At 43.3% G+C, this 16,557-nt stretch overlaps 1 protein-coding gene across 2 annotated transcripts in view; it reads right to left on the bottom strand.

Moving 5' to 3' along the window:
• Cdon (cell adhesion associated, oncogene regulated) overlaps positions 1-16,557 on the bottom strand; it is an 88,215-nt gene that overhangs the window by 39,123 nt on the left and 32,535 nt on the right. For both annotated transcript variants that reach the window (XM_038323213.2, XM_038323212.2), the window contains exons 5-9: positions 15,657-15,800; positions 14,699-14,989; positions 12,689-12,958; positions 6,890-7,243; positions 730-1,019 (exon numbers count right to left, since the gene is read on the bottom strand). In XM_038323213.2, coding sequence (XP_038179141.1) covers positions 730-1,019; positions 6,890-7,243; positions 12,689-12,958; positions 14,699-14,989; positions 15,657-15,800 — 1,349 coding nt within the window. The remainder of the gene's footprint in view (positions 1-729; positions 1,020-6,889; positions 7,244-12,688; positions 12,959-14,698; positions 14,990-15,656; positions 15,801-16,557) is intronic.

Raw genomic sequence — 16,557 nt, 5'->3', positions numbered from 1 at the left:
GATATGGAGAACAAGAAACCTTCTCCCTAATTGCAAAACTCTAGTATTCATTTGCAGAAGCGATGCACTGCTGTCAGCAGCAGATAAAATGCCATTTGTCTTATGAAAGGTATTACTGTCATTAAATAAGAGGAGTTGTTAGATTTTGCTTTAATACAATCCTGCCTGCAAAAAGAAAAAAATCACCCAAAGAATCAACAGATAGGGAGGGCCAAGCACTACCAAAATAAATAACCAAACCATTTAAAATTTGACTCCCAAGAGGCCAGACTGCAACACGATGGTCACAGACAAGGCCCGAGGGCCTTGCTCCAGCGGGTATCCTTTATTTGATGAGTATTCTACAGTCTTAGCAAAGGACAGAATTAAGGCCCAGTGGGTTAAAACAAGAGATTTGATAAAAGATGATTACGTGGTAAGGCTAGAGCCAGAGCTCAGTGGTAATCACTGGCCTCGAGTTCCGTCCCCAGCACAGGGTGGGAAGGAGGGAAAGACAGGGAAATGTTATGGTTACTTTGGATTCATACTTCGATTTGGGGGTATTTATACTTCATTCATACTGGTTTTCTAAGATCTGTCAATCCAGCCTGACTGGTGGAGATACCGCCAACAAACTTACTCTAGAACACTCACCTTTCTACCCTCCCACAAACGTAAAACATAAGCAAATGTCTCACACATACACAGGGTTAAGGAATGAGAAATTAAGAATGAATGGGAAGGCTTTACCTTTCGGTACTTCACAAAATAGGCATTGATGGGCAGTCCGCCATCCCTCCCTGCCCTCCACACCAGGTTGTACGTGTCTGGCATGTGGGTCTGTGGGGGGCTCAGGATGTTGGGAGCATCGGGGACAGAGGCGTTTTTCTCTGCTGGCAGTTCCACTCCACTGGAATGCACCTTCACTGGAAACAAGTGCAGCAAGCTAGACTCCGGAGCGTCTCTTAGGTCTCGTTCATCGTTCTGAGTCGCTTCAGAAGGTGTGACCGACTCTGCTTTTGTATTTGTTTCAAAAGGAACTGCATACAGGGGGAAAGGAATAAGGGAAGACGGCTTGAAGAAGTTCACTTTTCCAGCATCTTCTACAAAGTTAATATCAGTGCTTATGCTGACATTCTAAGCACAACTTGAATCCGAGACATTAAAACAAGTACCATTTCCCAGCACTCAGGAGTCAGAGGCAGGCAGAGCTCTGTGAATTCGAAGTCAACCTGATCTACAAAGTGAGAACCAGGACAGCCAGGATTGTTACAAAGAAACCTTGTCTCAAAAAAAAAAAAACAAAACAAAAAAAAAAAAAAAAACAAGCCACATTTTACTGTTTCAGAGTGACATCTAACTTCTATTATCAATCTGTCTACTCATGGGAAAGCAGAGGGATTGTCTGGGGAACCAATAGCAGGGCACAATAGTTGACTAGTGAAAATATTTTCATTTTTACTTAGCTTTGTATTAATATTCAGTTTTTTCAGTAACAATTTAGTAACTCAGTTTAAAAGAACCTAGTGAGTCCAACACAACAGATGATGCATTCTGCTGGGAACAAAGTGACCAAAAAGATCATCAGGAGAGTGAGATGACTCCATCAAAGGCACAGGCCTGACAACCTGGGTTTCATCTCTAGAACCCACATAGTAGATGAGAAACAACTCTTACAAGTTGCCCTCTGACCCCCACATGTGCACCATGGCATGCACACCCATCTCCACATACACAATAAATAAATGTGGTAGGAGTTTTCTTTGGTTTTTAATGATCAGCATTGTTCTCTCACCATCTGGGAAGCTAGCTCCCAAAGTTACTTCCCAGAATTCCCACATAAGCAGTGCCTTTCAGCCCTGAATCTCAGCTTAAGCTTTAGGGATCCCTAGCCCTTCTGTTTTTACTTTTGTTCTCAGGGTTTGGCTGCCCCACAGACACGAGCCAGCTGGTCTCGTGCAGAGATTTCACGGACAACAGAGATGGAGATGAGGGTCCACTTCCACAAAAGTCCACAGGAGAGTGAAGCTACTTTGGCTGTGTCCTCTTATAGCCAAGTTACAAATCGCTGACACCAAGCAAGGCAAAAGAAAGAACACCCCAGTTGCATCTAGCTAACTAACAGAACAGAGCAGAGTGGGAAGGAACAGCAAAGGGGCTGTGCCACTAATCAGTCAGTACTCATTAACAGGTATCGCACTTATGAGGTTTAATCTTAATGAGATCCGGAACCTTCACAGAAGTAAACCTCTGGGCATGCTCATGGGGAGTTTCCAGGCTGAATTAACTGAAGTAGGGAGACCCGTCCCCAACATGGGTAGCACCATTCTATGGGCTGGACCCATAGAATGCCAGCCGGGTACCAGCATTCCCACACACCCCTTCTTGGCTGAAGATGAAATGTGACCAGATAAAATCCCAGCACAGAGGAAGTAAGGTGGGCACAAAATCCCACCACTAGCCAGGAGCTGGAGCCAGGATAGCTGCTGGGAGAGGAAGACTCAGGTGGGTTTTTTTTTTTATGTTAATCACATAGCAGGGTGGGCCCCACTCCCAAAACTAGCGAGGCAACACAAACTGGACTCGATAGGGGGGAAAAAAATCTCAAAGTTGGGCAGAAAGTTATGGGAGGGTAGAGGGTCATCATGGGAATAGTTGGAGAAGGGAGGGTGAATATGTCCAAAAACCGTGCTATGAAAGTCTCAAAGAACTAATAAAAATATCATTTAAAAATTGACAGTCTAAAGCTTAGCGTCTACAACCAACAGAATTTGTAACATATAAAACAAGGTAAAAATAATAATTTCTATACACACAAAGGGGCATATATCCAAAACGACTGAGACCATTTTGGAGCCAAGAATTGTACAAGGTATTTAACATGAACTATCTCATTTAATTCTCAGGTAGAGAGGAGAACTCCCCCTGCTTTAGACGGGAGGAGCTGGAGTTCTGAAACCCTAGGGAAGGGCTGTGGGAAGGCTGTGGTAGGGTCCTGTGAGGAGAACAGGGGGAGTGTGAGTGCAATCTGCAGGAAAAACGGCTGTCAGTGTAATAAACCCAAGGACCGACAGCTTGGCTTCTCTCCAGTGCTGCTGATACTGACAACAAAAGATGCCGTTATTCACTCCCTTGAGAAGGGAGTGAGCAGAGGAAATAGTTACCCCTACAATGAAGTCAGAGTCCTCACCAAAGGTGGGTGTGATTTTAGAACCACACACACACAAAGAACCGAGAAAAGACACAGACTTACAGTGTTAGTATAAGAGAGAAAGGATGTCCTAGAATCATCTCCATCGGAGAAAATAAGAAGCTAGTGTGAAAGGCTGCAGAAGAAAACTGATTATGCTCACTGAGACAACTTGAAAATATTGCTCCTGGAAGGAGCATGTTTACCTAGTGAGTCAGAACGGAGTGGACATTCAGGGTGGATGTGGTGCCTGCCAGTGCAGAGAAGACGGCTCTGACGGGAGGGGATTAGCTGTGGCTTGGGTGGTGGGGAAGGACTCTTGTTTCATTAGGATCCTCCAGGCAGCTGACCACTGGGAAGTGGTACCTGGCCACAAAAGCGTTTCCCTACCACAAACCTCAGTTTATGCAGAAGCATAAGAGAAACGCTCTTCTGCAGCCTGTCCACTGCAAGAGCATCACAATTCGGTTTCTGTTACTCCAAGCGCAGTGCAGCCTGCCACGACTTTTAAAATGGGGGTGGGGGACTAACTAGCATCTACTATTGCAGAGAATATACTTTGAGTAGTTAAAAGGTTATATTAGGTATTGTCTGAAGATTAGCCATACAGACGCTTTTCATTTTATCCCAATAAACTCATCATAAATTAAAAATATTAAGTTGAAAAGGTACATGTATACTCCTACCCATCGGACACCATCACTTAGCAACAGCACACTACAGTATTCATGTCTCCCTCGCCTGGAATGGCTGACAGGGAAGAACAGTTCACTGTACTGCCCAGGGTCAGAGTACCACACTCGTCCTGCCAGCCCAGGAAAAGGCCTAAATCCAATTTTTTTTTTTTTTTTTTTTTTTTTTTTTTTTTTTTTTTGGTTTTTCAAGACAGGGTTTCTCTGTAACTTTGGAGCCTATCCTGGAACTTGCTCTTGTAGACCAGGCTGGCCTCGAACTCACAGAGCTCCACCTGCCTCTGCCTCCCAAGTGCTGGGATTAAAGGCGTGCGCCACCACCGCCTGGCAAATGTTTTTTTCTACTGAAAGTGTACCACTGTTTCTTGAAAAACTGTAGATAAAATCACTGTAAGTTAAGGACAGGTACTTGAAAGTGCTCATCGCAATTATTATCTCAGTTTATCTTCAAACAACTCTGTAAAGTGGGCAGAATTCTATTTCTGTATTTAAAAAATAATGTTTATTCTTTGTAAATTTCACACATTCATACTTTGCATTTTGATCATATCTGCCCATCACTACCTCCCTCCATTTCTCCTGAGCACCCCACCCCAGTCTCCCATTTTCATGCCCTTTTTTTGGACAGATTTGCTTTGGTTTGGTCCTTTGAGACAGGTTCTCACTCCACAGTCTGGTCTAGCCTTGAACTTGTAGCACTACTCCTGCCCCAGTTTCCCAGTTGATGATTAGAAGCATGAACCCCCTCCTCAGCTTAAAGGCAGACTGCTTTTGAATTAGGAAATTATAGGCATGTCAGTGAATTCAACGAGTCTACACAGAAACTAATGAAACACAGGACACAACCACACCTGACCAAGGCGTTCCCGTGGTGACCACTCACATTCACACCACACTGCAGGACACCCAGGCCAGCCCCCATTCCAGTTACAGATACAACTCACTCTGTAATAGTCTACATCCAAGACCTCAAAAGCTCAAGGTCTCTGGACAGAGAAGAGAGGGAGGTGTCACCTTGCTTCCAGACCCTGCATTCCCTCTCTACACTAAACAAAGTAACCGACAGTTAATGCTGGAGCTGAACGGGGCTCAGGTTTCTATGCAAAGAAGTGCGTTAACATGCAGTGTTTGAGCTTTAGGAAACTCAGCTGGGTTGTAATAATTCTCTGGGGCATGGAAAGCCCAGGTGGATGAGATGTAACTGACGGGGTTACTGCTCATTAAAATGGCATTTACCGGGACAGGATCTGGAACCAAGGAGACTGTGAAAGATCTAGTCTAAGCAAGTTAGGTTATGAAATTTAAGTGTTTCAGATTTCACATATTTAAAGTGAGAAAAACAAAATATCTAGTTCCAGTAGCTATACTCATAACATCTACATCTCCTTATGCCGCTGTACATTTACATAAAATAATCATGCCTGCCACATTCTACCCAGGCAGCTCCTGTAGACCTATCAGCAGCTAATAATTCTAAGCTGTGCCACTCTATTTTGCCCAGTGGAATATGTATATACAAATACATATACATATGTGCACATGCATACTCATATGCCCGAATGTATGTAACATTCAACTGCCTCTACTTAAGATTACTAAAATAAATAACTACCTTTTCCTGCAACAAATATCACAATGAATAACTACAATTTATGAGTAATTAGACAGCAATAACTGTAACCTGTTCTATTGTAACACTGTGGCACCTGATGTTCTATTGTAACACTGCAGCACCTGATGTTCTATTCTAACACTGCGGCACCTGATGTTCTATTCTAACACTGCGGCACCTGATGTTCTATTCTAACACTGCGGCACCTGATGTTCTATTCTAACACTGAGGCACTTGCGGCACCTGATGCTCTATTGCAACACTGAGGCACTTGCGGCACCATTCTAACAGCGTTCCTGGCCTCTTAGACTTGCATGTGAACCCTAGGAACAGGACTTCAGTGACACAGATCGGGAAGCTAGCGGAGCTGAGCAGCCAGTCCACCTCTCACAGCCATGGACAGCCATGGGAGGGAGAGTGCAGGGCCCTAGCTTTCCACACTTCTCTTCTAGCCTCCGGGTTTACCCAGAGCTGGAGATCCCGCTTACATGAGAAACAGCAATGCTAACCCCCAAACTCTAGCACCAGTGCTTTTCTGCCAGGACCACCCTAAGGTTCCTCCTCTGTCTTAAGGACATGAAAGACAAGAGAGGCAAGAACACCCATGAAAACCTGGACTGGGAACTAATTAAAACGGGGAATTCTGGAGCCCCACAGCCACTATCTGCAGAGAACACAAACTCCAGGATAAACACTGAACTGGATCCTACTTTATGACCAGAAAAGACATCAGAGGATCCAGGCAGGAAAAGGTCAAATGAAACCGTAAAAGGAGTGTGTGCCGAGGGCAGGAACCTGTGTCCCTGTAACTAGCAGTACTGGATATCCTACAGTGTCTCAGCAAACACAGCAACAACCTACTCATCTGACTTGAAGGCTTAACAAACCAACTCAGCCATCTGCTGACTGAACCCTGGGGAGCATTGCTTTACGTGCCCATTGGAGTAAGGTCAGAGTTTGAGTACTTCAAAAGTCATGTGAAACCACTAAGTCACCATCATCATGACAAACCGAGAGCACAGAAATACTATTAATCATCCCATTAGGAAAATAACTTACATAGCCACATATGGGCATTTGATAGCACCAGAAGTTTACATACAAGCCAACCCTTCATACCTTAATCTTGCTTCTCAGATCGCCTCTGAAAACTACATGAAATAACCTCCTCAGTACCTCACAACCCAAAGCCATTAGTCACAAAGACTGCATTTTGAGCTCATTCCCAAGTAAGACTTAAATAAGAAATGGAGACCCAGGCCCACCTGGTTCCTATACAGCAAAACACCCCCAAACACAGCCCTATATTTCATTGCCACAGGGAAAACACACATTCATTAAAATAACATCTCAAATCATCTTTTCCCTACTATAAAAGGCAGTGTTGTACTGGGGAAATCGCTGAAAGCGACTCACCGACTGTGAGGAATGCTTCGGACCGTGTAGCGCCGTGTTCGTTTGTGGCTTCGCAGGTGTATTTCCCAGCATGTTCCTGAGTAACTGCCTGAATAGACAGAGAGCTTGAGCCAGCTCGGGACATGATGAAGTAGACAGACTCCAGGTTCGGGTCCCTATGTCGGAGCAGGTGGGACTTTCGGGATTTGGACCTAAGGACCTGAGATGGATGGCTGGTTATCAATCCATGGCGGCCATACCAATGAATGACTGGGACAGGCACTCCAGTGGCATTGCAAGACAAGGTCACAAAGTCTCCATCCGTCACCTCTACATTTGCCGGTGCTGTGACTATAACAGGCTTCAGTCCACTGTCTATGAGAAACACAATTCACAGAATCAAAGCCAGGAACACGATAATATCTGCCCTTTAAAGTAATTTCATCCAGTCGCTAAAACGATACTGCAAAGATATTCCCTCCAATTGGCTCCCTTCTCAACTTTCACCTCGGAAAATTGACAGCAAAAAATACAATGTTTCAGAGCCAGGAGAGGCACTCACCACCAAGCCTGACAACCTGAGCTGGATCCCTGAAACCCACATGGTTGGAAGAGAGCTAACTTACACAAGCTGTCCTCTGACCTCCACGTATGTATACCGCCGCCCCCCCCCCCCTACACACACACAAATCAACACAACTGAGGAGTACAGAGGAAGCCCCAAGTAAATGTGTAAGGACAGGATGGAATCCTGAGTGAATGTGTATTATTGACAAGAACCTCCACGCCTCAAACCCATAGGAACTGGCAAAGCCTTGCTCCGGTCCCTGAGCGAAGGCTGAGTGTGTTCAAAGAACAAAGAACTGCAGCTGTGTCCTCCTGGATGCCTGCAGCCTGAGATTGCTCCCCTACAGAGCCTCCTGCTGAGAGCAGCTAACCCTCCTGCTGTGCTGTATAAATAAAGGCACTGAGTTTCTGGGTTATTGCACTTTAGGGGTCCTCTATCAGAGCACACACAGCCCATCCAATGCCAGCTTTTCTGTCTGTGTGTCCGTCTGCCCTTTCTCCATTCCCTCGCCACCCGTCAGGCTTCCAGTACCAGGTCATGCATGATGTTGTGTGTAATTTGGGGGAGAGCAGTTTAAAGACAGGTTTCTCTGTGTATCCCTGGCTGTCCTGGAACTTGCTCTGTAGACCAGGCTGGCCTCAAACTTAGAGATCCACCTTCTGAATGCTGGGATTAAAGGCATAAGCCATCACACCAGGCTTGCAGTGTATAATTTTTAAAAAGTATAAGCTTTCATAATTGTAGGTTCCTCAAATTCCCCACACAGATTCCCTGTTCCTTCTTAAAGGAATGTATATAAACAAATCTACTAAGATTCCAATAGATACACAATGCCTACTTGACTGCGGTAAAGACAGAAGAGGTGAAGCCAGAACCTCAGACCGTAATGTGAAAAAAGTAAAGAAGGATAAACTACATAATACTGCTTCAAGAAAATAGATAGTTCTGCTGAAATCCGATTAGAGAAAATCTGAGAGAGAGAAAACCTATTTTAAGTGGAAACTGGCATACTATTTATCATGGACACGAACAGCATTTTTGTTGTTTCTAAGTCTTCCCTTCTAGTTCTGGATTTTTCTGAAGAGATTTTTAAGTGAGACCACAATAAAATATTGGTCATCACAGAAGACATTTTCTCCCAGCATGCTTCTTTTTCTCCAGACTTACTTACTTACCATGTCTGACAAAACTAAAGACACCCAATCTTCACAGATTTCTGAATTTTTGCCAAGTGAATGAGTATAAGCGCTCTGACTAGCCCTAACATGCATGTCCCTGAGGACCGATGAAGCTGAACATCTCCTGGCAGGTTTATGTGCCATTCATAAATGCTTTACATGACTTGCTAAAACGTTTGACTCATAGATCATACAAATACCCTCCAACATAGTCCTCAAAAACTTTCCCTTATGAATTTATCTTTATGTACCAAGTGAGTTAGAGATTCAATTTTTGCTTTCTGTTTTCATTTTGATAATTACCGCAAGTCAAAACTTGAAGCAAATATCCCCCATGGGGTGTACAATACCAGTTCAGTCAGGTCCTTCCAAGTAAATATATTTTTGTCAGTCTCTGCCATGTCCAAGAGTCTATTTGTTCCTGTAGCAATCTAACTTTTGAAAACTGTACTGGCTTTTTATGCTTACAGCAAGTGCCCCATGCTTTTAGAGTTTTATAATCATTTTCTCAAGGGTACACACACGCACACACACGCATATATACTCTCATGTAATCCAAGGTGGACTCAAATTCCTTATGCAGTCAAGGATGACCCTGAACTCCTGATCCACCTGCCTCTCTACCTTCCAAGTGCTAGTGTTACAGGCAGATGCCATTAAAGCCCAGCTAAAGCCTTCAAACTATCCTGATAAGATTTCATTTGAAGCAGCATAAATCTACAGAAAAGTCTGAAAAGACCAGATAACTGTATAACTCCAAGTTTTGCTACCCATGACCTAGAATGTCTTTCTATGAAACTTTGTTACTAATATAAAAGTGATATTTAAATAATATTTTCTGTTTGTTGCTAGTATACAGGAAGGCAAATGATTTGTGCTTATTTAGGTCTACACCTACTTTCTTCCTAAATGTTAATATTTTAATCAGAAAATGTATAATAAGAGCTAGCAAGCACTGTGCATATTATACAATGGCAATGTTGGTTATAAATTAATAACTATTTGGATTATTTCCTTCTAATTTCTTTGTCTTGGCTTGGTTTTTGGTTTTTCAAGACAGGGTTTCTCTGTAGCTTTGAAGCCTGTCCTGGAACTCGCTCTGTAGACTATGCGGGCCTCGAACTCACAGAGTTCCGCCTGCCTCTGCCTCCCAAGTGCTGCCTGCAAGAGCACTTACTCTTTTTTTCTTTGGGGTTTTTTTTTTTGTTTTTTTTTGTTTTTTTTTTTTTTGAGACAGGGTTTCTCTTTGGAGCCTGTCCTTCTGATTTCTTTTGTTTCTTTCAGTACTGGCTGAACTCTCTTTTACACGGAGACCTAGAGTGAACATCTTCATGGTAAGAGATGTTTCTTCTGAGTCCTTGTAAGATATCTTTTTATCAAGTTCTACTCTCATTTTTCTGACTGTCAATTTCATCTAATTTTCCCTACTCTTTATGAAATAATCACGGTTTTTCTCCTTTATACAGTAAACAAGGTGAACAATACATTTTATGGTAGACTTCTGAAACAGTTGCTTCCTGGCTTGCTGATATTTTATTTATGATTCTTATACCTGTGTTCACACATAAGACCTGATTTAGCTCACTTTATTATCCCATCCTGCTGTGATTTGAGACTCAAGACTGTACTAACTGGAAGTTTTCCATTGCCCCCTTTCTCTGGGAGAGTTGTGCAATATCTGGAAAGGTCTATTCCTTGCAAATTGGTAGAATCTACAAAACCATCTGGCCTGGTGTTTTCTTTGTGGGAAGAATTTAACTCCTAATTCAATTTCTGTCATAGCTGGAGAACTACTCAGGCTTTTTATTTACTTAAAGTCAGAGCCTTGCTAAGTTCTAGTTTCCCTTAGCTTTCACCCATGTTATAGTCTGAATCCACAAAAGCCCGTGAGTTGAAAGTTTAGTCACTAGCCTGCCATGCTACTGAGTGACAATGAAATCTGAACAAGATGAGGCCTAGTTGAAAAGAAGTTAGGATGCTGAGGGTGTGTCCTTTGAGGGAAGACTGGGAACCTGCCCACGTCTGTCTCTCTGCTTCCCAGCCAGGAGGTAAGCAGGTCTGTGCCAGCACTTCCTTCAGCCATGACCTACTCACTTTGCTGCCTGCCATAAGCCCAGAGCAACAGGCCCAAGCGACCAAGTCTGCAGCTATGAGCTACCATAAAGCCTTCTTCTCTTTAAACTGATCATCTCAAGTATTCTGTCACAGTGGTAGGAAGCTAACACCACAGCTCTGCTTATATTTGTAATCTACTGCCCTAACAATTACTTTATTACTTTTAATCTCTATAGTGAGATTTACAACTCCCCCCCCCCATACTGTCCTTTTATACCTATTTTTTTACTTAGTTTTGCCAACTATTGGTCCACTTTATTAGACTTTACAAAGAACCAATTTCTATGCCTATTAATCTTGTACTTCACCTTTCTTTGATGCTTCCTGCTCTTGGCTCTGTTTCTCTCGTCCTCTGCTTTCTTTGAACCCACTCTAATGTTCCTTTGATTTACTTAATGATTTTCAACCGCACTCGTTTTCTTTGGTAAGCACACTGACTATAACAGCCCTAAGTTCCATGCTGGCCGTCTTCCCCAGGACATGATTGATTGTGCTGGCTAGGCTTACGTTAATGTGACACAAGCTAGAGTCATCTGAAAGGAGGGAACCTCAATTGAGAAAATGCCTCCAAAAGATCCAACTGTAAGGCATTTTCTTAACTAGTGATTGGTGAGGAGGGGCCCAGCTCATTGGGGGTGGTGACACCATGGGCTGGTTGTCCTGGTTCTATAAGAGGGTGGACTGAGCAAGCCATAGGGAATAAGCAGCTCCCCTCCATGGCCTTTGCATCATGAGTATGAACTCATGATGATTATGAAGGGAAATTTGGTAATATCATCTATTAAAATTTCCAACATATATATAGCCTTATTCTGCAAGCTCACTTCTAGGAATTTCTTTTAGAGATACTCACACATATGCAAAAGAATTAAGACACTCATTACACCTCAAACAGCTATCAAGAAGATGCTAGTCAAATTATTGCAACTATAAAATGGAATCGTAAGCAGCCAATTTTCTTAAAGAATAAAAATATGCTTTGATGTACCGTGTGAGAAGAAATTCAAACAATAGGTGAAAGAATTCTACTGCTATTTATGTTTTTAAAAAACAATAAAAACATATATACACACGCACACACCTGTGGTATATAACTGCTTGCATATGCACATAGAAGGCTATTCAAGAAACTAATAAAACCAGTTGATTCTAAAGAAAAGACTTACTGACCGTTAGATGCTGGTAGGAATGGGGAGAGCAAGAGAGACTGTAGGTTTTAACATATATCTTTATAAACTATGTAGAAACTATTGAAATGAGTGTTTCACAACAGTTTATTATTTAGAGCCTACGGGAACGCAGGAAATCACACATTCTACTTCATTTGAGCTAAATTTCCATCCTAGAAACAACTTTTGGGGGTTGGGCAGGGAGGCTTTTTCAAGACAGGGTTTCTGTGTAGCCCTGGCTGTCCTGGAACTCACTCTGGCCTTGAACTCACCTGCCTCTTCCTCCCTATCTTTGGGAATAAAGGGGTGTACCACCACCTGGCAGAAACAACTTTTAAATTTTTTTTATGTTTTTGGGTGTTTTGTCTGCATGTTTGTTGTTGTATCACTTGTGTGCCTGGTGCCCACATAACCCAGAAGAGGGCAGTGGATCCTCTGAGGCTGGAGTTACAAATGGTGATGATCGCTCATGGGGTGCTGAGTGCTGGGTGCTGAGTAGTGCTGGGTGCTGAGTGCTGAGTGCTGGGTGCTGAGAGCTGAGCCTGGGCCCCCTTGGAAGGGCAGCTGTTAACCAAACAATTTATTACAAAACAATTTTCTAAATGAACTTGGTTAAATAAGACAGCTTTATCATGGAAATGCCAGTCTACCACTGCAAAGATCATGGAAAACATGGCTCTTATATGGTAGCAGGACTATTTTCTTTCAATAACATAACCTCATTTCTAATTACTGAGGAAGCCTACCTATGAAGTAAAATTGCTTGTGATTACACAACCTAAAAGCACACCTTGTTCAATTTGAAGTCTTCCAGTAGACTGCATGAATCCAATCCCATTGTCTGCTACACACTGATACAGCCCAGAGTCTTCCATGGTAACCCCGGTGATCTTCAGTCCATTTCCTTCGGCTAGGTGCCGTGAGGAGGGGCGAATAGGCTGTGCGTTATGAAACCAGGTGCGGTTGGGGGCTGGGTTCCCGTGGACATCACAGGTAAAATGCACAGTGGCCCCCAGAGACACTTTCTGATCTTGTAGTCCTTTAGAAATTGAAGCATGCTCTGTAAATAAAGCAGGCAAGCTTAACTATCACACAAGTCATGGAGCACCTGTCTGTAGCACTGAGTAGTGAAATCCCTCAGTGTCCTTTACTGACATGCATTCTTCCATCTGTGTGGTCATCAAGAAACAGTGAGAAATCCACTTTAACTTTCGCCAGCAGAGTAACTATGGTGCTACTAAGTTAGAATCTTTTTTATATTGGCCCACTGCGCGCACGCACACACACACACACACACACACACACACACACACTTCTACCCTGCTTGTCTCTTAACATTTATCATTAGGTAATAGTTTCTCTAGATCGTACACCAAACAGGAGACAACAAAGCTTTATTCAAAATGAGAATCTTTTAAATGCATCAAATAATCTTTTTGTCTTAAATTCTTTTGACGGGGCTGTTGCGGCCACCACTAAAGAGCAGCAGCCGTGGCCCTGGGTTAGCCTCTATGGGTCTTAACAGGGGCCAAAATGGATAAAGAACATCAGCAAGCCAAGCTATAGCTGGTGCATCAGGGACCTCACCAAACACAACCAATTTGTAGGCCACATTATCCAGGACATGTGTGGTATCCTGTTAGCTGCATGGCCATGACATTTCCCAAGGTCCCCAAGCCAAGGCTTTCAAGTTCATTCAGAAGAGGTTAGAGGTGCATATCCCCATGAAGAGGAAGCACTAAGTGGACTAAACCTACCCCATCTCACTATATAAATACATAAATTCTGTCTGCAGTCAATTCTACTTTGAGGCTATATGAATAACAGGCAAAATACTTTAGTTTCCACGGAGCCTTGCTCTGAGACAGTGCTGCCTCTATGTGCTGGCACTTGTCATGGAGACTAGGCCAGCTTCAAGATCACCTGTCACTGGCTCCTGTGCTGAGATTAAAGGTGCGAGTTGGGACTCCCGGCTTAAAGTCACTTCTTAGTCTTGGAAGTACATCTTTCACCAACACTTTCAGTATCTGCCCCAAATAAGCAGTGATCGTATTAATCCAGTTCCGATTACCACTGGGTTTAGAGTTTTGGGGGGATTTTCTGTTTGGTTGTTTGGTCGGTTTTTCTGGCACTGGCAATCAAAGCCAAAGTCATGCATGTGTTAGGCTACTCTAACACTGAACTGTACACCCAGCCCCAGCACCAATTTTTAAAGCTCACTTGCCATATTTACATTAATCCCAGTATCACTAACCTACATCAGGCTATGAATATAAATCAAATGTAAAAAAAAATTACAAAAGTCATATTTAACAAGACCATTTCCTATTCATTTCTTTCTAGTTTTCAGAAGACTCTGTTTTGATGAAGGAAACATTTTCCACTGCTACAGGATAATGATATCAGCTGCTGACAGAAATGGTTCTAAAATAAAGACTATCTACAGAAATGGGGCGAAGATTTTATCAGCCAAACATAACAAAAAGGTAAGAAGTAAACAGCTGGATTTCTTTGTGAAGTGATACCTCTAGTCATCTTAGGTATCTTAGCTGCCACTGAAGAACCACATGCACACATGTGCATACACCCATGCACAAACACATACGTGCACACACACACACACACACACACACACACACACACGTATGCACACCAAGCTCTCCCCATGTTCCAGCTACCAGTGTAGATATTTCTTAATACGCTGTGTCTCATTTTTAGCTCACAAATATCCTTCAAACATCTATTAGACCAGGAAAATTATGTGACTTGAAATCTCTATATTGAATAAGTAAGACCTTACCCAGAACATTGACCATGTAAGTGACATGTTTTACATCTCCGGACTTGTTGCCCACCACACACGAATAGTTTCCAGAGTCTGCTGGGTCAATGCTAGCCGTGGCAAGATGAGAGTAAAGCCTCCTCCAGTTGCTTCCTGACACAGCATCCTGCCCATCCTTCAGCCAATATACTTGTGAGGCCGGGACCCCACTCACCACACACTCCAAGGTAACAGGGCTGTGAGGGAGGACAGATAATGCCTGAGAAAGAGCAGGGTGAAGAATGTGAAAACCATCTGCTGAGGAAGGGCCTGGAAAAGGAAGGGAACACAAAACGGTATTAGAAATTACTATTAGAAATCCACCTTCTCCCTTAGCTGATCTGTGAACACCCCGGGAAGCTGCTTCCATTTCAAGCAAGTACATGGGGGCTAGAGAGATGGCTCAGTAGCTAAGAGTACTTGTTACTTTTGCAGAGGACCCAGGTTCAGTTCTCAGCACACACATGGTGGCTCACAACCATCCATAAATCTAGTGCCAGGGAATCTGATATACCCCTTGGGCATCAGGCACACATGCGGTGCATATACATATTTATGTAGGCAAAACTCTCATATGCATAAAATAAATAATCTTTAAAAATAAAAGCAAGTACAGTCCTGTTAAGGGCACTGGCTGCTTTTCCAAAGGTCTCAGGTTCTATTCCTAGCACTCACATTAAGGTTTACAACCATCTATAACTTTATTTCCAGAGGATTTGATGCCCTCTTGTGGCCTCTTGAAGACCAGGTGTGCACATGGTGCACAGGCATACATGAGGGAAAACACCCATGCAATAATAATAATAATAATAATAATAATAATAATAATAAAACCAGTGTTGAAAAACATGCTGAGCTCTCCTCTTCCAAGGCTTCCTGAGCCACACTTGTGAGGACTCTTCCTTCCCTAGCCACCATCATTCTTCCAGATACTTACGACTCACAAGGAGCTTCCGGCCAATGGGTTCGACTTTCAATTCGCTGGTGACAGGATTATAAGCAGCACATTTGTACGATCCCTTATCCTTCGAGGACACATTCAAAATCTGAAGATTTCCCGAGGGGAGGATTATGTAGTTCCCTGGGGAAGGTAGAGGGATGCAGTCAGGGGCTACAGATGCAGCTCAGTTTGTAGAATCCTTGCCTGGCACAAAGCTGGGCTCAACCCCAGCGCCCATCATATAAAATCAGGCACAGTGGCACATGTCTATAATTCCAGCACGAGGGAGGTGGAGGAAGGAGGACCAGAAGGCCAAGGTCATCCTCACCTACAGAGTCCAGGCTCTGCAGACCCCTGGCACGCACCTGGAATTAGCAGAGACTGCTGAGATTCACACAGAAGACTGGCAGCCAAAGAAACATTATTACCCAAAAAAGGAAAGTCACGCCTAACCGTGCTCATACAGCAAAACCTTCAGCAGACAGAATCTGAAACACCAGAACTTCATTTGGACAGAGACACAGTAAACACATCTGGACCTATGACCACCACAGTGTTCAGTCACCAGCTACTCATCGTGCTTCTCAATAAATGCACACGGAGTAGCTATTCTGTGCCAGGCTATGCCATGGCAATGAGGAAAGCAAAATCCCTGCATTGATGCATTTGACATTCCAATAGGCAGTACGAGGTGGCAGATAAAGGGGTGAGACTAACAAACAAAGCATACCCAGTATACACCAGGTGTGGTAAGTTCTACCAAAGAAAGGGGAAGAAGGTGACAGAGCATCTTGTTTATACACATCCATGTGGGCCATCTCCTCTAAGAAGTAGGGTTTAAAAATGGCCCTAAGTGGTTGAGGAGCGAGCCTTTGGGGTCAGTTTTCTAATGTAACCA

This window comes from Arvicola amphibius, chromosome 3 (assembly GCF_903992535.2).
Source record: "Arvicola amphibius chromosome 3, mArvAmp1.2, whole genome shotgun sequence".
Taxonomy (NCBI): domain Eukaryota; kingdom Metazoa; phylum Chordata; class Mammalia; order Rodentia; family Cricetidae; genus Arvicola; species Arvicola amphibius.
This window is presented reverse-complemented; position numbering and strand designations above follow the sequence as displayed.